The sequence below is a fragment of the Gossypium raimondii genome, chromosome 1, assembly GCF_025698545.1.
Source record: "Gossypium raimondii isolate GPD5lz chromosome 1, ASM2569854v1, whole genome shotgun sequence".
Classification (NCBI taxonomy): Eukaryota; Viridiplantae; Streptophyta; class Magnoliopsida; order Malvales; family Malvaceae; genus Gossypium; species Gossypium raimondii.
Window position 1 is genome coordinate 11,906,930 of NC_068565.1, and position 23,316 is coordinate 11,930,245.

Sequence of the window (23,316 nt, forward strand, 5' to 3'; positions counted from 1 at the left end):
GAAATTAAGAATCAAACATTTTTTTATATAAACTTTAGGCATAATGACTTAGAGGTGCTCGTGAGTCGGGTCGGGTTTGATTTGGGTTGGACCTAAGCATAATATTAACATATTTTATACTTGCCCAAGCCTGGTTCGACCTGAAATCTGGGCCTAAAATTTTGCCAAAACCAGCTAATATTTGTCAAAAACTAACTTAAGCTCATTTTAGTCCCACCCATATTATTTTTAAATTTTTTAAAAAATATGTATATTATATTATTTTAATATTTAATAATTTGATACATTTTTTATTTATTGAAAATTTTTATATTATCATCTTAACATTATTTTAATGTTTACATTAAAAATGTATTCGAAATTATATAATATATAAAAATAACAAATATTATCAACTTAAAACCAGTTAGGCTCAGACTTGAAATTTAAGGCCCAAGCCTGACTCATATTTTAAACGCACTTAATTCTTTTGTCTAAATCTATTTTTCAGGCTTAATATTTTTGCTTAAATCCTCTTAAATTTTAAGCGGGCCTTCGGGTCTGGACGGATAACCTAGCCCATGAACAAGTCTATTTCAACTTTATAAAAAAAAAATCACTTTAGCCCTCTATTTAATTTTTTTTACTCTTTTAACTCTCAAACTTTTTTTTGTCAAATCACCTCAAAATAAAAGGGTTAAAATAATTATTTTTATAAAATTGAAGTGCCAAAAATGTTAATATGGGTAACTGAAAAAGGGTTTCTTTTCCGACATTCTTGATAATATTTTTTCAAAACATTAAACAAGCGAAATTAAAACTTTATTTATGGGCTTTCATATATATTTTCTAAAAATATGCGTCACTTGTTGCTAATGTCAAATAATTTTCCAGTTGGGCAAGGTTTTATTCATGAAACATTCATGCTATATCGCAAGTGTATATATATGTAACGAGAACATGCGATAAATCTTAAATTATAGAATGAAGAAACTCGACCAAATCTATCGTAAATATCATATGAAGTTGATTAAGTGATGGATTCAATTACTCATTTCATTCAACTTAATAAAATCAATGGCCATACCGCCATCGTTGACATATACATATATACAAGCTACACAAATTCATGACTTTCTCCCCAAACTTCATTATCCGTATCCCTTCACCAGTATAAACAAAGGCAAAACTTCTAATTTCTACTTTGGAAGTAGTAGTAAAGCCAATCAAGAATCTACGAGTTATTTAGATTTACAGCAGAAGAATAATAATAATATGATATGAAGGGCGAAAGTCTCATCTTCCCTCCCCAATGATACTATGGAGCATAGGTTTTGTAAGGTTTACTGGTGAATTCTCTGCACCAGCTGCTATGCTTGTACTACCGTAGCTGGTATCACTTGCTCTAGTTGCCTCATTACTTATAAAGCTGCTTGTGTCATCGACTTTCCAGTCGGTTAAGTATCCAGGCTTTGAAACCTCCCTGCTCACATCTGTGTCTCCTGAAAGCATAGCCACGACACGAGACATGGATGGCCTCTGCAGTGGTGATGTCTGAGTGCACAAAAGAGCGATTCCTATAACACGCTTCACTTCTTCCTCGTCGAATTCTGATAAATTACTGTCTACCAGTTCAACTTCCCGATCTGCTTCATGCAGGTGCCAAGCCTAATGAGCAGAAAGATGGAAAGCATAGTTTAGAAAAAAAAAATTATATGCATAATGCAGACGAAACTCAGAAAGCAGAGGATCGAAGGTGAAAAATATGTTTTTAAGATGCTAAAAGTGACACGAATATGAGTCTATAAATCTAACTGATGGATACAAGATATTTAAATGAGGATGTTGGAGCAGAAAACCCAATGTCAAATACCAAAGCAAAAGGTACATCTGCTGTTCCTCCCATATATCCAATAAAGAAAAAAGAAAATGAATTTCATACCCATTCAAGAAGGTACATCTGCTGTTCCTCCAATCCTGAGTCAGCATTAGGTCTTCCACTAACAATCTCTAGACACACGATACCAAAGGCAAACGCATCAGTCTTCTCTGTAAGGTGCCCACGCATGGCATACTCTGGTGCAAGATATCCACTACATTGGTAAATAAAACAAGAAGTTAGTATTTATTCTCCTGGATGCATAAAACATGTTGAAAAGCAATAAATTTGGTAAAAAAAGTCAGGTTTGCTGGTCTTAAGAATCTTACATTGTCCCTGCAACACGGGTACTTATGTGGGTCTTCTTATCATCGTAAAGTTTGGCTAGACCAAAATCGGAGATTTTTGGGGTGAGATCAGAATCAAGCAAAATATTACTGGACTTGACATCTCTGTGCACAATGCGAACCCTTGATTCTTCATGAAGATAAGCTAAACCGCGTGCTACTCCCAAGCATATATCATAGCGTGTTGACCAGTTGAGATCCAAACTTTTTCCTGCTTCATGAAAACCATAGGTAACTATATACATCCAATATGTTTCCAATTTTACATCTTCGAAAGATAGGCATATGATTAATAATTTAGTTGATTCTATCTTCATACCAAACAATATTTGATCTAGACTCTTGTTTTCCAGATACTCATAAACGAGGAGACGTTGTTCTGCCTCAATGCAGCAACCATATAGTTTGACAAGGCTACGGTGTTGCACAGCGGATATAGTGGCAATTTCAGTAACAAACTGGCTCTTGCCTTGCCGGGATACTGCAGACAATTGCTTGACAGCAATTGCTCTTCCATCATCAAGTCTTCCCTATGTAGTGTGATTAAAAAAATAAAGAAAAGATGAAACAAGTTATCACAAACTCAACAAAAAAATTACTAATACAGTGATTAAATCATTTTTATTACACTGGAGTTCCTTCATTCAGTCTTTTAAAGTCAATATTAGACATATGATTCCATCAAATTAAAATCAACATAACCAGAACAGAAGCACACATTTTCTCACAAGGAAAGATAGAATAACAATAAAAATGTCAAGTTCCATTTATTTGGTTTTAAAATGCAAACGGATGAGGGGATAATAGGATCAGTCACTTTCAATTTATTATCATGTCAAAGGCTCATGTCTTATCGCTGCTCGTGTCTTGCCCTTTCCTCATTTGTATATGTTAACAATGGTTGACAATCTATTGTGTTTGACTAAGTTGCTGTTACGTGTTAATAGACACCAACTCTGTTGGTGAATTTACTAAATAAATTAAAACTATTATAAAATGAAAAAGTAAGGCTATGTATGTCTTGTCCACCTTAATTTAACTGCAATTATTTTAACTTCCCGCTTTCCCTAATATCACTCCATGTCTTACACACTTGAATTTTTGTTATTTTATTAATTTTTATTTTTAATTTCAAATAAATTTCATATGCATTTGCATGTGTTACGAAATCTAGTTGACATAAGGATTTTGTAATCTGAGATTAGTCATGGATCCACAGGTGTTATGGGCATTTGAGACAAAAACCCCATATCCAGGTTTATTCACCCAGCTCCATCATTTTGCCAATAAGAGAACCAAAAGTTACCTTATAGACTGGCCCAAACCCTCCCTCTCCAAGCTTATTTGCAGGACTGAAATCCTCTGTAGCAGCTTTAAGTTCAGCATAACTGAAAGTGTAGGGTCTAGCATCAATCCCCAGGAACTCTGCAAATTCAAGAATAGAAGATTTATTTTCTTAGGAGAAAACGTGATTCTGCATATGTTTCTACGGTCAAATAAATTTTTAAAACTGATATAAAAAGGTTTTATGCTTAAAATTTTTCTTCGTAGATGTACTTCTTTAAAACCTTGTCCGGTTGAAACCAAAAACTGGTAGCAGGAGAAACTGGTGGTCATTAGTACCTTACTTTTCTCAAACGTTGTTGGTGTATTAAAGAACTAAAAGGAAATTATGTGGTTCCAAAAATGCTTGGTCGCAAAGGTGTAAAATGTTTTCTTTGAATTCAAACTGGTTTCTTCCATTCTGTCCTTAGGATGAAATTTGCATCGACATTCACACTGCCTAACTTTAACAGACGACTTGGTCCACATGGATGCAGCAGACAAGTTTTTAAACCCAGAAATGATCTCAAAATAAGAAGGTACAATTATAATATTCGCACCATGGCTACGAAGTTTACCTTCATCATCCTTCATAGGGACCCTTCTTCGTCTCCTAAAAATGAAGAAAGCTGCAATAGAAAGTAGGCATACAACTCCAACACCAACAACAATTCCCACAATCAAACCTGTTCTACTCTCCTCGCCGGTTGGAGCATTATTACTAACAGTAGGTATGAAATCTGAATGAATCAGAGGAATCAGTATTATTGAAACACTGTGCCATTAACCAAATAATTGTTGATTGCTGACCTGGGGTAGCACTAATTGCTGAAATGGATGGTCCATATGTACCTTGAACTGGAACACAGCAAGTCCCTTTTCCAGCCCAAAACAGATGAACTTCGAGGTAGTTTTCCGATACCACAGCCGTAAACTGTCTTGTAACTGCTCGTCTAGAAACACCACCTGCTTCCCTCCGTATGTCAAAATCCTCTAAAACACGACTCCCCTGGAATAATCAAATTTAGAAATAAAGAAAGTTAAATGCTGATGTTATTCTTATAAAAGAGTATTATATGAATCACGCTAAAACACAAAACATTCATAAGCTAAAATTATCCTACTTAAGACCAAAAGGATCCTTTTCAAGTTTGAACCCGCTAACTTGTTAAATTCATTATTCGAAAGGTTCTAACCTTTACGACCACTAGGTGCACTAACAATTTTTCATGAGCTAAAAATTTCCCATCCAAGAGGAATCATATATGCCAAGAATTCTATAGAAAAACTGTGCATAAAATTCAAAATGAGGAAACAAAATTTTAGGTGGTCATTTCCTCAAGTATTTACAAAATTGAGTTAAACTCAGTTCCATTTTAACTGTGTCGTTTCTAGAGGTGAAGTACTATTGTCAATATATGAGCACTGAGCAAAAGTTGTTACTTCTTGAAGAGTTTTTGTTAGTATTAAAAACTTTAGCACCATCTGGAATACATCAGCTTTCAGGATAACAGTGGAAGGGCAGGACAGGAAAGAATTCCATAAAGAGGTACAAACCTGGATATAAATATCAAAAACACGCCTCCCAAGACCTTCCCATCTATTGGTTTCTACAATTTGTGTTTCTGCAAATTCAAGCCTAACAGTATAGTTGCCATTTTCAAGCCCCAATCCATAGTACCTTAGTGAGGAAGCAGAGATCCGTGCTGTCTGGAATAGCTCTGAGTCTAGGGTGTTTGTGAACTGAGATCCTGAAGTAATAATGTACTGAGGATTATTGGACGCAGTAAAATATCCAACATTACTGACTGCCCACCTATTTGTGTTGGTAACATAATATGACGCCGGACCAAGTGTCTCGTTGTCTCTCTCAAACAGAATACTATCTGATGATGTAATTTGTTGACCACCAGAATTAATTGAGAAGTTAAAATCTGCAAATGAACACAAAAGATATACTCATCAACCACACTGAAAAGGATACCTTTAGTGGAAAAAAAATTAGCATCATTTGCAACTCTTACAGTCAGCATTCAACCTAAAAGCAATGAAAAATATTCCTCAAAGTTGACCTACTTATGGTAATACCATTTAACACTTTTCCCCAGTAGGGGTGATTCAATCAATAATAACTACGGAAACAGACAAGTTAACAGAAGGCAACAAATATGCGAAACCAACAACATGAATAACAGATAACGGACAATAATGATCCAATATTGTGCCAATAATACCCTCTAATGAACTCAGGAAGATCTTTCCATCCTATTCTAGCCTAAGTAGCAACCTATTTGCTTCACCTTAAGAAGCATGTAGAAGGAAAGTTTAAATTATACTCACAGATTCCAGATCCTCGATTACAAGGAAAATTACGTTGAAGGCAGCTCAGTCCGGATGGCAAAACACTGAAAATAAAAGAGCAACACAGTTGTGTAAGGATGAGGATCACTTGCTTAATAATGTTTGATGACATATGACAGTCCAAAATCCAAATACCAATCAGTTTAATCAGCTTAACTTAAACATATCAAATTCACAAATGACTTTTTTGCAAACTGCAATAAGTTGTTTCCCTTTTCCTTCAAGAAGTAGTCACTCTTTTTCTCTAGATAAAATTGTAAAATGTACTTATTATTCATTATATCACATCATAACACAAAAGGTAAAGTGAAAGGAAACCAATGGTAAATTTAAGCACTATAAATACTTTTTTATATAAATCTAGAACAAGGCGTGAGGCATAAAAAGAAAAGTACACAAAAGCGAAAAACCGTAGAAAATAATAAAGACTACCGACTTATCAACAATAGATAAGCAATTTTACTTTAAAACATATAAACAATGATAGACTCTAGTTTTTGAGAGAAAAGACTACTATAACGATAGAACTAACATTATTTTATTATTACTTATAGCACCCATCTGGCTCAAGAGCAGTAACATAGCAAGGACAAGTGACCAAATACAATTAAGACCCATAATGTTCTAATTAGAGAGAAAACTACTTCTTAAATCAACTTCATATCTTCAATCATGTAAAAGAGAAAATAGCACCAAGAGAATCACCTGCTGTTTGACTCCCCTATTGTGAAGTTGTTGGCAACTAAGTTACTGTATAATGCACACCATAGAAAAAGTAGTCAATTTCTTTATTTTTCAGTGTATATGCTAGGACACAATGTACAAATTGAAGCTTTATATAATACTGGACGGCCAATCTCAAGAGATAGCAGAAGACAAATCTTAAAAGAGCATAAAATATTTTAACAGGAGTTAAGAACCTGTAAATTACAACAGAATCTGTTTTTATCTTATTGACTATATGCATATGAACAAACATCTTACATTAATAAATTTGGCTCAGAGATCCAAGAGGGAAAGTTCCCAGCTAAATTGTTGTACGACACATCTCTGCAAGGGTTGCATGTTGAGAATGAAACATATTCAAAGACTAAGAATGAAGTAAATCACATCAATTCATACAAGCTTTAAACACCGTCCAAAACTTCTGTATATCTATGTTTCACCATCAATGAATCTTAGGTGAGATTGGAAGTGTGCTATACATATGGTCCCTAGTTTCCAAGGCAAAACCAGCAGTGAAGGCTTTGGCAAAATAATGTGCCTTCATCTGTACCTTCTTATATCCAACCTGGAAACATTTATGATTTCCAAGAAAACAAACCAGAATGAAGCATCCTTTTCATATAAATAATACTTCCTTCTGCATAAAGAGCCACTAAGAAACTTGAATAGGTAATCAAACAGAAACAGCCGCATTCGATGGCACATCTGAATTCTTTAACATGTATGCTACATTTTATTATTCATTTTTCCTAAAAGTGGTTCCTAAGGTTCAGTTCTGTCGACTTTCATCCTACACAACTTTTAGCAGCTGGTCCCTTGGGGATTTGTGGGCAAAAGATAGGGCTATGGCACCAGAATAATAGGAACAAGAGATTGCAGCTTAAGATGTCCCTAAGATTCACATAAGTGAATATACTGGCAGTAATAAACAATTAGGCCAAATAAATTTGTATCTTTGTATATCATCTTCTCATTGAGTTAAAGGATACAAGTTGCACTTACATATTGCGAAGAGATGAACTCTTTTCTGCAGGAAGTGTACCATTCAACTTATTATTTCCAAGAAATCTGCAGATAAAAACATCAAAATGAACTACATTTTCATGCATAAAACAACAGGTACATGAAGATATTTTTCTTAGAAGTTGGAGTCTTACAAATGAGTGAGTGAACTCAAATTAAAAAGTGAATCTGGGATCTGTCCAGTTATATTATTGAAGCTTAAATCCCTAGAAAGAAATACTCAACAGTTATTAGAATGTATGAAACAAGCAAAAAGTAATAAAAATAATAATTCTATTTAAGCCAATCATGGAGCTCCACCCATCAAATGGTAACCAGCTCTCTCCCACCAAAATAGACATACATATCTACACACATGGTGTGTGTCTGTGTATCAGTATGTGCATGCACAAGCATATATGACACACTTATGTAAACAATCAAGCTTTAAGTAAAATGATTGCTAACCCAATTTTAAGTAAAACAGGTCTGGGTTTAAGAAACTTTATGAAAGGCTCTCATAAAACATCTGACCATCATTTTAGAAGGACCAATCAAATGGTCAGTTGACTGCTTTTAGGTTCAACACTCTATACCTGCCTTGACAGAAGCTTGACTTATAAGGAAACAACCATTCAAGAAAGTAACTTACAGCTGTGTCAAACTCTGGTATTCTCCCATACTGGATGGAATTGTACCAGAAATATTATTGTTCCTTAGATCCCTGCATGCAGTATCTTTTCTTGAGGCAATGCTACTATAATTTATTGGACAAAAAGAGAGAAAAAGAAGCAAAATTAGGAGAAGCAGGAATTGAGCTGGCTTACAAGACACCCAAGGACTTCATATCCTTTATGAATGCTAGAGAACTTCCATTAGATAAACCACTTATTCTCCTACAAGTACATCATATTAGAATGTTGACGTCAAAGACCTTCAATTTTTTTTTTTTTTAACTTCGAAAAAAACTGTAAGGCACTCACAACTCTGTCAGAGAAGTAAGATTGGCAAATGTTGAAGGTATAGGACCTTCAAAAGAGTTCCCTTGAAATCTCCTACAATCAAAGAATAGACTGAGACATAATAAATGTGCAGAGATAGCACTAAGAGACAAATATTTATCCCATTTTCCTCTTCTGCAAATCAGAGAAGACCTTAAAACCAGAAAGAAAGTAAACCATACAAGACAGTAAGCTTTGACCAATTTCCTATAAAGTCAGGTATCCTCCCAGTAAGTTCAGTATCTGATGCCCATCTGAAATAAATAAAATTATTGCTTCAAATTTCATGAATAAATTTTTTTTCTGAGCTTAGCATATTGTTTGGGAAATTACAGAAAACAACACATGAAAAAAATTCTTACACCGTCTCTAAGTTCTGCAGATTAGCAAATGTTGAAGGGATCTCACCACTTACCCCAGAACTATCAAAATAACTGCCAACATAAACAAAGTTCCATCACCTCTGATGGTCTCTACAATTTTCATCAAGAGAACAAGAAATGAATAGCTCATAAATTTTAAGGATCAAACCATCAAAGAGGTACACAAACACTACAAAAGAAGTAGGTTGCATAAAAACAGAATCCTATAAATAAATAACAGCGGGTATTTACATATTATATTTCAATCATACAACATCCTTGAAACCCCAAAGGCTTCATGTTCAAATACATATTATAGAGAAATTTATCATGTTATACATCCTAAAAGAGGTTCAACAAAAATGAGTAGTAGACTCTGGCTGCAGTACCATGCATGATAAAATGTTAGTTTGAACCCATATATGTGTTTAACCTTTTAAATATGATGTGCTGATCATGAATAGAAGTTACTTCTCTTATTTTTAGGCCACTAAACACATATGATAAGGACAATTTCAGCATCTTAGAGAATACAAGATCTTGAAGAACAGAGAAATTTCAGAGAAGCGTACTTGTGCAAACAGATGAAATTGCCCTCAAATCTAGCCACTAATAAGTTCAAACATATTCATAGCTTACTAAATGGTACAGAATATAATAATATGACCACTCAGGTAGAAGAAAGGTAATTCCATCAATAAAATCCGCTACCAAGTGGATATAAATGATTTACCTTAACTGTTTTCCTCCATATAGTTTCACTATCTCGTGTTAAAAGAATAATAAAAGAAAGTGTCTTAACTGTCACAAGCATACATGCAATTCGTTGTAAAATGATTTTGAAGCATTAAATCAGTATATCACTTTCTATAAAACCTTATGAAAGAGAGTCTCTGTTTAGTTAGGCTCTTAGCTTGTTCCAATATCCTTACATGTATTGATTCATGTAATTATTTGGTTGTTCCTATTTCCACATCTTTATTTTGAAGGACTGTTTTCTTGTGCCCATTTTCTTTATCAAAATATGAACATCATTATGGATCGCATTGTAGTTTGTTCAAAAGCCTAGGCAAATCAATCAGATGAATCCCACAAACTATAGCTCTGGTAAGGAACATTACCTCAGTTTTCCATCATACAAGAATCCTTGTACAATGAAGGACCAGTGTATCCCATGGCAATGATGCCCCCAGCAAGTGAGCTTTGAAAGTAATTATTATTTAAATTACCAAAAAAATTAGTTTTTCATCATTTTCCTTGTCAAATTATAAACATATAGATAGGGATGGCACAACCCAAACCACCCAAGAGATTTCGAACTGGTACACTCCAAATGGATAGAGTTTTTTTTTTTTTTCTTTGAACAATGGTGGTGTGTCAGGGCAGGTTTTTTTAAATTTTTTTTGTTTAAAAGATGGGTATAGAGCAGTTCTAGTATTTGCTTGCTCCACCCTGCTTTGATATTTGAATTTACTGTGTTTTCCTTATATATTTTACTTTTAGAAGAAAAAAAATGTAATAGTACATCATCAATGAACCCTAAAATATATAGGTCAGATATTCATCGGTTATTCTTCTATGTCTATATTGAAAATATAAAAAATAACAAATAAATATCAAATGAGGTAGGGCAGAGCAGTTATGGATGTAGCCAACATCCATGGAGGTGGTAGTGGTATTCAAGTTTTCAAATCCATGGAAGAGCGGGGAGGGGGTTAAGGAAAAACATGCCAACAATGAAGTGGTGGTAGATCTGGCAAAGTGGCAATATCCGCCCCCGCCTTGCTCCACTGCAACCCCTACGGACTGTCTATAATCCTTAATATTACTATTAGACATTGTGTGTTAAAGTGGACTGGAAGTCAAGAACTAGACCGAGGTATAAGATGTCAGTGTTTTAGGATGGCCTAAGCCCTTAAGTTAGTATACAATTCTACACATTTGTCTTCAGATTACATAACTCTTATGGCTTTACAACAATAAAATAGTAAATATATAAATAATGTTAGTCACTAAACTATAATTAGTTTTAATAGCTGTAATCAGTATCTCTCTATTTAAGTTTTTCACTTCTAGACTGCTTAGATTGTGAAATAATCTCCCTATATTAATTAAATACTTTACCTCTGTAAAGCATTGATATTTGGGAATAGCCAATCATAGGAGTAGTTGCAAATTTTGGTCATATGTGTCACATAGATGTTAATCCACTTTTAGTTTTTTATATGATATATATATCTCTTTTCCGGCTAGCAACTGCTCCCTAAGACAGCTTACAGAATCTGCATTGAAATTGGAACATTAAGCAATGTAAAAGAACTTACAGTTGTTGCAGCATTGAACAGTTGCCAAGCTCAGATGGTAGAGGGCCGGAGAAGTTATTAGTGCCAAAGGCACTGCAATATTGAAAAGTACATCAATGAATAGATTGTACTACTAAGGTACTTTATTGATTTACTTTACATCAGTACGGTACAGTGAATATGAAAAGGACAATCCCACAAAGTCAATAAGTAACAGAAAAGAAAAGGGAAGGTGTGAAAAAGAAAGAAGAAATCTGTAAATAAATTCTGTTGTCGAAATGTATGTGTAATGTAAAACAATGTAAAATAAGAAACCTGCATTTTAGGGATGATGCTCATCATGCAATCACGGAAAAGTGGGAAAAAGAAAGTTGCAAAATTAACAAAAGAGAAAAATGAAGAGATTAGCTTACAATGATTGTAAATCAGTAAGCAATCCTATCTCCTTTGGGAGCTCCCCTGATAATGCATTAATGCCAATGTCCCTATTCAACACAGAAGTTAACATCCGAACTAGAAAGATTTATAATAATGAAGTCATAACTGAGATTTTACAAATTGTACTTACAGCCATTGCATTCGAGTTAGATTGCCAATGGAAGTTGAAAGGGGACCTGTCAAGTAATTCTGGCCCAGTCTCCTGAAAGAAATGGGTTTGACAAATGTCAAAATTCATCATCAAGAAACATGGACAATTGATCGTAGAAAACAGTCTGGCTAGACGGTATTCAACATAATTCAAATTTCAAGCTCTGCAGCACCTTGATCTTAGCAGAGACATGAAAGGATGTAATGCTTGAAAATGTACAATTGTAAGAAAAGTAAATATAATCCATACAGATTGGTAAGAAAGGTCAAAGTCCAGAGCTCATCCGGGATCACACCCACGACATTCAGTGCATAAACTTTCCTGTAAAAAAAGATTATCTCAACAAGAAAGTATAATATGAAGCTTTTACAAAGTATACTAGTCTGAAAGTTCGGATACAAAATTCTCATCATACCATCAATTATTCATCCAAAATTTGATAGAATTTAAAAATTAAGTATTACATGATAAGTTGAGAACAGTCTGCAAACATAAACTCAAGTTAAACATTCAATTTCATTTGTTTAATCTTTTTCCCAATAACAGAAATTTGAAATTAAACTAATAAGATGACATAATAAAAAATATTTCTAAAAAAAGTACTCTATTGATCTACTTATCAGTAATCATGCAGCAAATGGCTATCAAATCAAAGGTTGTTATTTTGTTTTTCTGTATATAACCAAATTAAGCATGCTTCCACATTTTCGTTTTGTTCCCATAGATTTTTTTGGCTAGGTAGATAAAAGAAATAGCTTTTCTTTCTTTTTGGCCTAGGGATAATGAAACACGTTATGGAGGCCTAGAATTAAACCCAGAGGTAAAATGTCTAAAAATAAAAGAAACTGGAAATTATTAAACAAAAGAGTATTTTTAGTACTATATGAGTGAATTATTACTAAGATGCATAACAAAATCAATGTGAAATCTAATATAAAAGTTTATGCAAAATATATTTTAATTTTATTCATGCTAGAAAATAAATAATTATATTCCTTGTATATTTTCATTTTAAGTTCAAAATATCTCAACATTAAAAGATGATAGCTTATAATAAATTTGAAGCAGAAAAAGAAGAGTGAGAGATAGAAAAATAAAGATAAAAAATATAATAGATAATATTTTCATATATTAAAAAAGTTTTCAAGTCCATAGGTATTAAAATTTAGGTTAATGAAATATGTATGATTCAACAAAAAATTGGAAAGTTTTTACTACGAAAAGTAGAACTAAAGCAATATGCATGTGGATGGGAACAATTATAGCTTCAATACAAGCAGTTTCAAGAGCATTCAGACAAAATGTCAAACAGAAGCTATGCCACCATCAAATACCGTACATGAAAAATAACAGGTTTTCATGGGATTGAGATACCGGATACGTACAGGCGGGTGATATGACAAGTAGAACCATTGCTGAAAGAACAGTCGCACTTGATGAAAGGGTTGTAAGCAACGTTGTCGATGTCGGTGGAGTCAGAGTCGAGGGCCGCTCCACTGCATGGATCACCCGTTGTGTTCCATTGGTCCTGTCGGGCTGTTATTCCCCAGTCTTCAAATATTGAGTTCAATGCTCTCACTGCACTCCCATGCAATGGTGTCAACTTTCTACATGTCTTCTAAATTAACAATTAACCGCTTCTTAATTCTTAATGAAGTTTTTAACCAAATTGTTGTAGGTATGCAATAAAAACATGACGTGTTACATTTTTATTAATTAGTATCGTTTTAATTCCGTTCGTACATAATTTAATAATCGTTTTATTTTTTAAAAATATATTAAAATATATAATTTTTATATCATTTATTTATATATTTTCACAAGTAAATTTAAATAAAATAATAATATTATTAATATGAATCAAACTACTTTCAATTATAAGATGATATCTAAAGCAAGCCTCCCTATCAAACCAAATGGATACTTTTTAAACACGTAAACAAATCAATCAAGATCATTCAAATTCAAAAACAAACTTTTCATTCATCATACCATCATCGATGAAAATAATATTATAGTCATGTTCGAATAACCTATCTAATCTCTCAAACACCATAAAAAGAAATATGTATCCAACTAAAGAAAGAGAGCTTAGTCGTAACTTATTTCGATTTAGCGCACATGTTATCTCCAAACGTTAGAAAAAGGTAATATAACGAAGATATTAAGAACCACCAACCTTCAGCAGGATCAGTAGTTGGCTGAGATTGATTTTGAGCTTCAGCTGCAAAAGGCAAAACTAAAACACAAAGAGCACATAAACTCAAACCCAGAACTTGTTCTGATCTAAATAATTTCCACATCTTCATCAACCCCTGCTTCCAATAGTAACTAATTGTTGTTTCATGTATATGTATGTATCTCTCTCTCTCTCTCTCTCTATGTTTCTCTGTTTGATTGTTGAATGAAAAAAAGTTGTAGGAGAGTAGTTAAAAATGTTGCCTTTTATGAATAATTGCAAATTAAGCAACCTTTTTGGATCATAAAATTTGACCAAACCAATATTCATTTATTTTAATATTAGAGTAAGAAATGTCGGAAAGGATTCTATTACTTCCCTTCCCTCTCATACATTATGGTTGGTTTTCATTTGTACAAAACTTTAAATAATTTAAGTTGAATTTTAACATATATTCATTACAATATTGTTTAAGGAAATGCTAACCCTATTAAAAGAGTTTGACTGTGGATTATCAAAATAGTTTAGACGTTGTTATTGATTATTTAATCGTTGAATATTCAACTATAGTATTTCAACGGAACGCATTGGTGGCGCACCAGCCATTACATTTCAGTTTCACGTACAAATACGACAATGACACCCGCCCGTCCTTGCGTCATGGATGGTGCCATTATATATCCTAAAGTTCTAATAGAAAATTTACTTTTCATACCATGCATGACCTTTTCAGTTTATCAATGTTTTTAAATTATTTGCACCCTGTGCTTTAATTGTCACACATAATTTTAACTACAAAGTCAACCAGCAGTAGTTAAAAGTTCTTATACATAGCTTAAAACTAAAGTTTTTAAAATCAAATTAGATTAACCGGTTGAATTGATCAGACCGATCAATATATCAATCCAAAGCAAAGGTGAAAATTGATTGAGCCATGAATCGCAATTGAATTGGAACCCTAAACTAAATAAACTAGTAAAAATCGGTTGAATCAACATTTCTATTTTCGAGTCAAATTTCTTATGCCAAAAAAAAAAAAAAAACTCTTGTATGGAACCCAACATCTTGACTTGTATGGAACAATAGTTAAAGTTTTTACCAAACATTCATTTAATACATCCCTAATATTATTATAAAAACTTGTCGTTTAGCAACATTTAGTGCCACATCAAAAATCTCAATCGATGTTAATTTATCACAAATGTGATAAATGAAATAGGTAAGACGTAAATAAAATCGCCTTTTGAGACATGTTATTTTAATCATATAAATTAATGTTAAAATAATTTATTATATACGAGAGAGCAGGTCAAAATGTTCTTTCTATTTTATAAATCTTCATGCGTTGCTTGTTGTTTTTATGTTTTTAGGAGAAATTTGAGAGTGAAATGTTGTTTTAAATCATTATGTTTGATTCGATTAAGTTTTTATTGGATTCAACATACATTTTGTTTCATATTTTGTTGGGAAAATGAAAAAAATGTTTTTATAATTTGCGGAATTTTCTATCTTTTTAGAATTTTCTTTAATTTTTGTAATTTTATTATTTTGTATATATTTATTATTTTATAATTCTATATAATTTTATGTAAATTTCTATAATTATTTATTATTTTCTATATTTTTAAAAATCGTTTTATATTTTTATAATTTTATTACTTTTATTATTTTAAAATATTTTTTACATTTTTAACAAATTTATAAAGAAAATATCAATTTTGCCACATGGCACAACCGTAGCATGCCACCTGCCAAACATAATCCAATAACAAAAAAAATTGAACCGTTAAACTTTAACGGTCAAAAGGCCTAATTAGGTGTATTTTTAAAGTTCAATAGTGCAATTGGGTGCAAAAAAATGGGGACCTCATTTATTTATTCGAAAAAGTTCAATGGTTTTATGTACCCTTTAAGTAAAAAAAAATTATGTGGCATCAAAAAATTATGACAAGTGAACACCTTTATAATTTAACACTATATCCATTATAATAGTAGTATTAATTATTAGGCTTCGCATTTTAATTCATATATAATACTTGATTTAATTTAGAAATATTAATATTTTCTTTATATTCAGAATAAGTTAAAGCATCACATTCGTTGCTAAAGCAACTCAAGTCATCAAGCTTACAGTCCAAACACATAAATTCGAGTTTAAAACATAATAAACAATGATACAAAAGTAATTATATATCAATATAGGTGAAAATAAAGCTCAAATGAGCCTTAATACGGAGTACCATGGTCAAAATTGATCAAACAATGAGCCAAGTTCGATGCTAGGGCAAAGTATCAAGAAAGTGTCTTATTTCTCGAGACAAAGGATCCTTGTCTCAAGACCTAAAACCCCAAGAACCAAATTTTAGCTATTGATTTGAATGTCTCAAGACTTAGTCTCCTATATCTCGAGACAAGCATGCCATGTGTCGAGACATGCACCCAAAATGCATGTTTATACAATTTTGGTCAATCTGTCTCGAGATTTAAACCTAGAAATGCAAAAAATGACATTTTAGACCAATGTAATCATGCTCCAATAATGCTCAAACATATTTGGCACTAAACCAACTCATTACCATCAAGTTTAGCATGCTAAGACAAGTCCAAAACATGCAAATTCATAGCCAAAAATTGATTAAGGAAAATTTTAACTATATAAGTAGTTTGAACACTTATGCACTAACATGTAGTCACTTTATAGTCTCACATTTAAAATGAAGCATAAGCATTATACGTACCAAAGTACTAACAAGAAGTGTCAAAATGTCAAAATGACCAAACCAACATTGAAAATTAAGCAACATCCAAAAATATCTTCCTAAGGTCTAGGTACATGCCAAAAACTAATAACAAAGGCAAAAAATGTCTTTACAAAAAAAAATGATTAGTTGAAACTTTTGAAAGTGATGCTACTTATCTTCAAGAAAAACTTTCGAATCTCTTGTAACACGCGCATAGAATAGAAATCTACATGTTGGGTTTTCCTTAAAGCTTAGTGGTGCTAAAAAAACTTCTAATAATACAATAAACAATTTACAAAATTAAAAGCATACCAACAATATTTATGTTCTCAATTTCATGACATATAGCCTAACCATGATAACAGGCATTAGAACATATCAACAAGTTTGTGATGCTAGCATAGAACCATTAATTATACATCTACCACAAATAAGCACATAAGTAACACAGATGTTTCCATGAATCATTTCAAATAATCAATCAACATAGGAATATTTCCATATAGACATATTTACCTCAATTAACCAAATATGGAATCATGAACGGATGCATGGATATCCATTCAAATCCCCGAAAAGTGGTGTATAGGGCACATCAATAAGGTACATAATAATGAATCTCTAGTGCGTGTATAACACGACTTATCCAACTGTTCCCCGAAATAGAATGCGTGAAACGCTACAAAACGAATTTATAGGTCGCACTAGCCTAACCCATAAATACAAAATTTTAATAGAGCTCTACATACCCTATAGCATGACAACTATACATAAGAACTATCCAATATCATTAAATAGGGCCATTAAGATTATTCATAAGCATTTTAACACAACTCAATAACTTGATCACAACACAAGTATTTCAATAGCAACTTATCTTTTTATGCATTTCGTAATGGCAGTCATAACTAATCATAAAGAATACATCAATTTTCTAAACAAGCATATTTAATATACATGAACACATCAAGATTTCCATTAAATAATAAACAAATCAATTTATGAACAAAACAATAGATCCTAAAGCATTTAATTTGAAAAAATGTATATAATATATTGGAAATTAACAAGCAAAAATTGAAAATCAATCACTTCTCTATCACTTTCTCCTTCCTCTTGGCCTTACAACTCTCTGCCACTTCCTTAGCTTTATTGACACAATCAAAACAATGTTTCAAGTTAGTATTACAAGAATCAAGCACCAAAACATATAAATAAACTAGAAGGAATGCATTTGATCAAGCAAGAAACTAAGTTTGCTTCCAAAACTCCTATTGATCAACCTCTCAAACTCAAATCTAAACTTATCAATTCTAAAATCTATTGTTACTATTTAGACTCTAAAACTTAAAAATAGTCGATCTCCACTCCAAATCCATAAAAAAAAATCAAGATTCCTTAACACTGTTCCTCTCACTAAAATTCATCTAAGTTATTATTCATCTTACTATAGAATTGATGTTGAATTGTGTGAATCCGTTGACTTTACCTTTCGTTACATGTTTAGTTGCATGTGGACTAATTTAGTAACTATTTTAAAATAATAGACTCATATCTAAAATAATTACAAGCATTCTCTTAAATAAATATACAATGGCCTGCATAATTGCAATCAATGTGAATCTCTAATTATCTTAAATTAAACTAAATCAAATCTTCAATATGGAATAGAATAAACAAAGATCTTCTTTCTTAACTTTGATTTTAAAATGTTTTAATATAACAAAATAACTCTAAAAATATCTTAATAAAATTTGCAAAAATCAATTGGAGATCACTTAAAATATTTCGAGTGGTATAAAACTCAAAGACCAATTTTCAAAAGACTTAAGACTTATTGCAAAAGTTTTTTAGCACTTCTAAATCTTTCGAAAAGTTTCTAAGCCTTTTAATGCAATTTTGAAGTTGTGCATCCATACTAGAACAAGAAGTATCAGTACATGGCAAGTCAATAACTAAAATTACAAAGCAGGGGAACAATGTATCTGTACCTAGTTGAACATAGTAGTACATGGACTGTCAAGTATCAATATGTGCCAAGTATCGATACATGACTTGCATGTATCATAACTAGGAAAGTCAGTAGCTAAAATTGACAAATAGGGGAGCAAGGTATCGAAACCTCTTAAGAGATATCAATACTTGCTTTTGAGGTTTCAAAACCTTCCTTCTTGGTTCTGATACCCACATAGTTCTAACAACTATTTTATTCTCTAAGGGTGGGTTTGGATGGGCAATTGGGTGCAGTGCGGTGCGTTTAGCTTACTTTTTGTCTCACGCTACAGTATCACTACAGTATCTAATCTCACCGCCACCACTGTTTTTACACTAACCGTAGGTAAACGCACTGCCCATCCAAACTCACCCTAAGTATTGGTACCACCTTTTTTGGGTATCAATACATGACCTAATAGATTGCATCAAATGCACAAAATTAATGTCTCCAACAACTAGAAACTCCCTCTAATGGCTCCAAATGTTTCAAAACCAATGAGAGAGTATAAATCTGATCCAAGAACACCCAAATAAAGTCAGAAAACAAGTTTACAAAGTTCATTGAGCAAAAATTCTATTTTTTTTGTTAAAGTCATATTTATTATAAAAAAAACTCGTTTTATTATTCATTCTTTCAAGTGTTGTTTGTATTTGTGAGGGCTATTCATTGTAAATCTACCTTTGAGAGGTAACTTATTCATTATTATTTCCATTCTCATTTTTTAGGGATCTTAAGGCTTTTGGGTAAAAAAAGCTTAAAGGGTAGTGGTGTAATTTTACCAAATTAAGAGATAAAGATTGTGTAAAGGGTATACCTTTTCCTAAAAATGTGCCAATTAGTAAATTGGAGAAAATACTTAGTTTTGGGATGCAAGGTAGTGAAGTAGGCATTTTAGGTAAAACCACTATAAATTCTTGTATCCAATATTCTTGAGTCTATTTTTTTGAATTTCTTAAAACTTCAATTTGCCCCCTTCTTGGTAGATATAAAAGATAACATTATTGATTTAATCTTCTAATAAAAATGAATCTCTCCATATAAGAAAATGTGATCACATTGAAAGCCTTCAATTTATCCTTGTTTTTCTCTATGATTCAGTGTAACACCCCAAACCCGGCCTAGACATTACGGTCGAATTGTGGAGGTTACATTGCACGTGAAAAAAAAATTATTATTTGTCAAAAACTTTTTAACTCGAAGAAAACAAGCTTGATTAGCCTGTTGAAGACATATCGTTTTTGAAAACCCGTGAATACGTTGAATAAAACCACCTTTATTAATTTTACCGAAACATATTTTTATTACTTACTTCGTTTGTGAGATAAAACACCTTAGCGAATTTTGATTAAACTTGTAGCAGAAAACATTATATCGAATCAATTTTATAATTGTGGTTCATTTTTAGTTGTACTGACCTAAGCATCAATAAAAGTTAAAAACTTTTGCAACAATAAGTACCTAAATAATCTTAACATCCTAGACAAAATTTAAAACGTCCGAGAGTCTAAAAAGTCCATAAAATCCATATAAACAAAGGAGATTCCAATGTATACTTAAACCGAATGAGTGAAATTCGAGCTCCAAAGTTGTCGTCTAATCCTAATGATACGAGTCACAAAGGCCCAACCCAAGCCCAAACAAGAAGACAAACCATGCTTACTTGAAAATCAGGCCAAATTGTCAAAGTGACCCAATTTGTAAAGTTTTATTTTTTTAAATACTTAGTTTAAATTTTTATGTAAATATTCAGTCCAAGAGGCCCAATTAAAAGCCCTTGGCCGAATTTCCATTTAAAACTAAAATAATTAGGATTTTTTTTAGTTTTAGTTTTCTAATTAGATTAGGAAAATATTTGAAAAACCTATATAAAGGCTTGCCAGCCACCGTGTTAAAGACTTCTCAATTATATCAAAAATTTCAGATTTGTTTAAGTGCAGAATTCTCTTTGAGTTTTTCTCCAAGGATTCTCTCTTGGGTTTTCTTTAGAAGTTGTTTTAACAATCTTTTGATTGTGGGAGCCATCTTCAGCCTTCTTCTTGCCATTGATATTCTTTGGAGGGGAGATTAGAGCCGTTTAAAGGGAGTTTTGAAATCTTTCGGGATTTCAAGGCTTCTTAGGACTTTAATTTAATTCTTGTTGTTCAAGTTCTTTTATTTGTTTCTGATTGTGCCGAATCTTGATCTAATCTCTTTGCTGTTCTTTATCGCGTTTCAGATTTGTTTAAACTCCAAGAACTCTTCGTTTAATCGATCTCTTGTTGGCAGCATATAATCGATTCAAAAAAAATCCCAATTTCTAGGATTCTTGCCATACTCTCTTTGGGTGAAATTAGATTGCCAAAATTTGGGGAAAACTATCTTGGTATTCAATTGGGCAGAATCACAATCTCCTTTAGGGTTTCAAGAACCCTTATTAACACTTATTTCTATTCTCAATTTGATTCTTTGCTGATTTGGGGATTTTATTTTAGATCTGGAAATTCAAGGTTCTAATCTTTTAATTTTCTGTTTCGTTTCAGATCTGTTCGTTTAGAGCCTCGTAGAAGTTTTCTCGTGACTTGGCAACTCGATCTTGGTCTGCGCGCTACCCTCTATCACCTAAGTTTGAGGATCACCTGAAACAAAACAAAACAAACGTGTGAGCTTAACGCCCAATATGTGATTTGGCCCACGTATCGTGGTAAATATATGCATGTATCAAAGTGTGTCTTAGCATAACAAATTTCATAATGGGGCATATCTTATATCGTATCTTATCATATCATATTTCATATAATGTCATATCTCATTTTATATCTTATCATATCATATCTTAACATATCAATTCTACCCCCATCTATTACACACCATCTCCGTCCAACCAATCACACCAATTAGGACTACAATAGTCCATCCATCCAATCATACCAATATATGGCGGCATGCAACTCATAAATATGCAATTGAACTGTCAGACAAAAATCTTGCGGTCTAGTCGCTATAGTTGCAGTAAAAACTGCCATATAACACTTCCCCCATCATAACGCATCCCACCCTAAAACATAGACATAAACATAGTTATAATATCATACACACATACATATATTATAAGTCCTACGGCACGCATACACATATTTTTTTAAGGAACATAGCATAGCATATAGTTTTTACACAACCAAACTAACTTAACATATTTACTAAGCTTACTCTTGTGTATATATGAACTGAAAATTACTATTTTTCGAGCCTATATGATACCCACAGACCCAATTTTTGAGTCCCTTATTTGACCCCTAATTGGGCCTTAAAATTGGCTCAAAAGGTCCACATGGCCCAAAAAGCTAGCTTGTGTGGTCCACGTGGTCTACCAACACAGGCCGTGTAATAACACACGGTCATGTGCTCTACATGGCCTAGCACACTGCCAACCACACAGCCTGGCACACGACCGTGTAGCACTAGGCAATTTTAAAAATAGTCACTGTTTCACAATTTTATCGAGTTTCGAGTGATATTTTGGGTTAGTTTCACACACCTGATTATTAATTTGATTGACTACTCAACAGGAACTCCCAAAAACCTACAATTTTTCATCAGCTCATACTAATTAACCAAAAGAAAATAATCTAAAATCACATCAATTAAACCGAAATTTCAGATCCTAAATCACAATTTGCTCTCACTTATCCAAAACATCGTCCAAAATCGAGCCTACTCTGTTGGAGCGTTTAGATTCTCACACCTTTCGCCTAATCGAGAACCACAAAAATGCTAATTACAAAAACAAAAAAGAAAATATACCAACACAAACCCAACTTATTCAAGAAACTAACTAAAACTAAAATAATAATAGAAAGACAGCAAAAGTAACCAAATGAAACTTACACTGCGAACGGAATACAATCCAAGAGTCAAAACGCTCAAAAATCGATAGTATTTAAGAATGATCAAAGCAAAAAAGAAAGAACCAGGAGAAAAGGCGATGAAAACAACAAAAGAAGGGAAACAAATGACAATAATGTGCAAAAGGGAGTGGGAGTTTGGACAGTTCAAAGTGGGAGAGAAAGTAGGGATTTGGTAAAATTACAAAAAGTAAAATAATTAAGAGGTTTAATTTAATTTAAATCCCACCCAATAGATTTTTTTTAGAATTTAAATTAAACACAGTAACTAACCAAAAATATTGCACTCACGCACAACACAAGATTCAAACATAAGACTAAGTGATAAGCTGAAGCCTTACCACTAAACCAGCAAGCATATTCTTATTATAATTCAACAAGAATAAAAGATAAGCCCTAGGACTCAAGTTGAACATAACCCTAAAATAAATAGGAAAATTTAAAAGAAGGGAATCAAACTTAACATCTAAAGTAAACATGAAATGCACTTAACTACTACACCAAATCAAATTATTTGACATGCTTAACAACTAGAATTCATAAAATTTGGGGCATTACATTCAGTCTCAGTAAATTTATGCTAAAAATCCTTAAAGATGTGCTTTTAAAGAGTCCAAAAATTTTGGTCAAAAGATGCTAACCAAATA

General features: G+C 32.6%; 1 protein-coding gene across 2 annotated transcripts; it reads right to left on the bottom strand.

The window, feature by feature from the left end:
• Positions 1–1,005: 1,005 nt before the first annotated feature.
• Positions 1,006–14,410, bottom strand: LOC105782474 (probable LRR receptor-like serine/threonine-protein kinase At1g56140). Of its 2 annotated transcripts, none has more exons than XM_012607250.2 (24): positions 14,052–14,410; positions 13,258–13,450; positions 12,122–12,193; positions 11,852–11,923; positions 11,697–11,768; positions 11,305–11,376; positions 8,981–9,052; positions 8,801–8,872; positions 8,601–8,672; positions 8,445–8,513; positions 8,270–8,341; positions 7,773–7,844; positions 7,618–7,683; positions 6,874–6,939; positions 6,595–6,639; positions 5,869–5,933; positions 5,086–5,462; positions 4,339–4,537; positions 4,107–4,268; positions 3,512–3,630; positions 2,525–2,735; positions 2,188–2,419; positions 1,922–2,072; positions 1,006–1,647 (listed from the first exon to the last, which is right to left on the bottom strand). In XM_012607250.2, exons 1-24 carry the CDS (start codon positions 14,179–14,181, stop codon positions 1,276–1,278), a joined length of 3,105 nt encoding a protein of 1,034 aa, XP_012462704.1. In that variant the 5' UTR covers positions 14,182–14,410; the 3' UTR covers positions 1,006–1,275. The 2 variants fall into 2 exon arrangements, with proteins under 2 accessions (XP_012462704.1, XP_012462713.1); XM_012607259.2 differs by having other exon boundaries at positions 2,188–2,416; positions 14,052–14,408.
• Positions 14,411–23,316: the final 8,906 nt, after the last annotated feature.

Coding starts and splice junctions, on each gene's coding strand:
- LOC105782474 (XM_012607250.2), bottom strand. CDS start 14,181: ATGAAGATGTGGAAATTATTTAGATCAGAACAAGTTCTGGGTTTGAGT. Junction 9,053..11,304: donor TGTTCAATGCTGCAACAACT/GTAAGTTCTTTT, acceptor TTATGTTGGCAG/TTATTTTGATAGTTCTGGGG. Junction 8,873..8,980: donor CTGCAGAACTTAGAGACGGT/GTAAGAATTTTT, acceptor TATTTATTTCAG/ATGGGCATCAGATACTGAAC.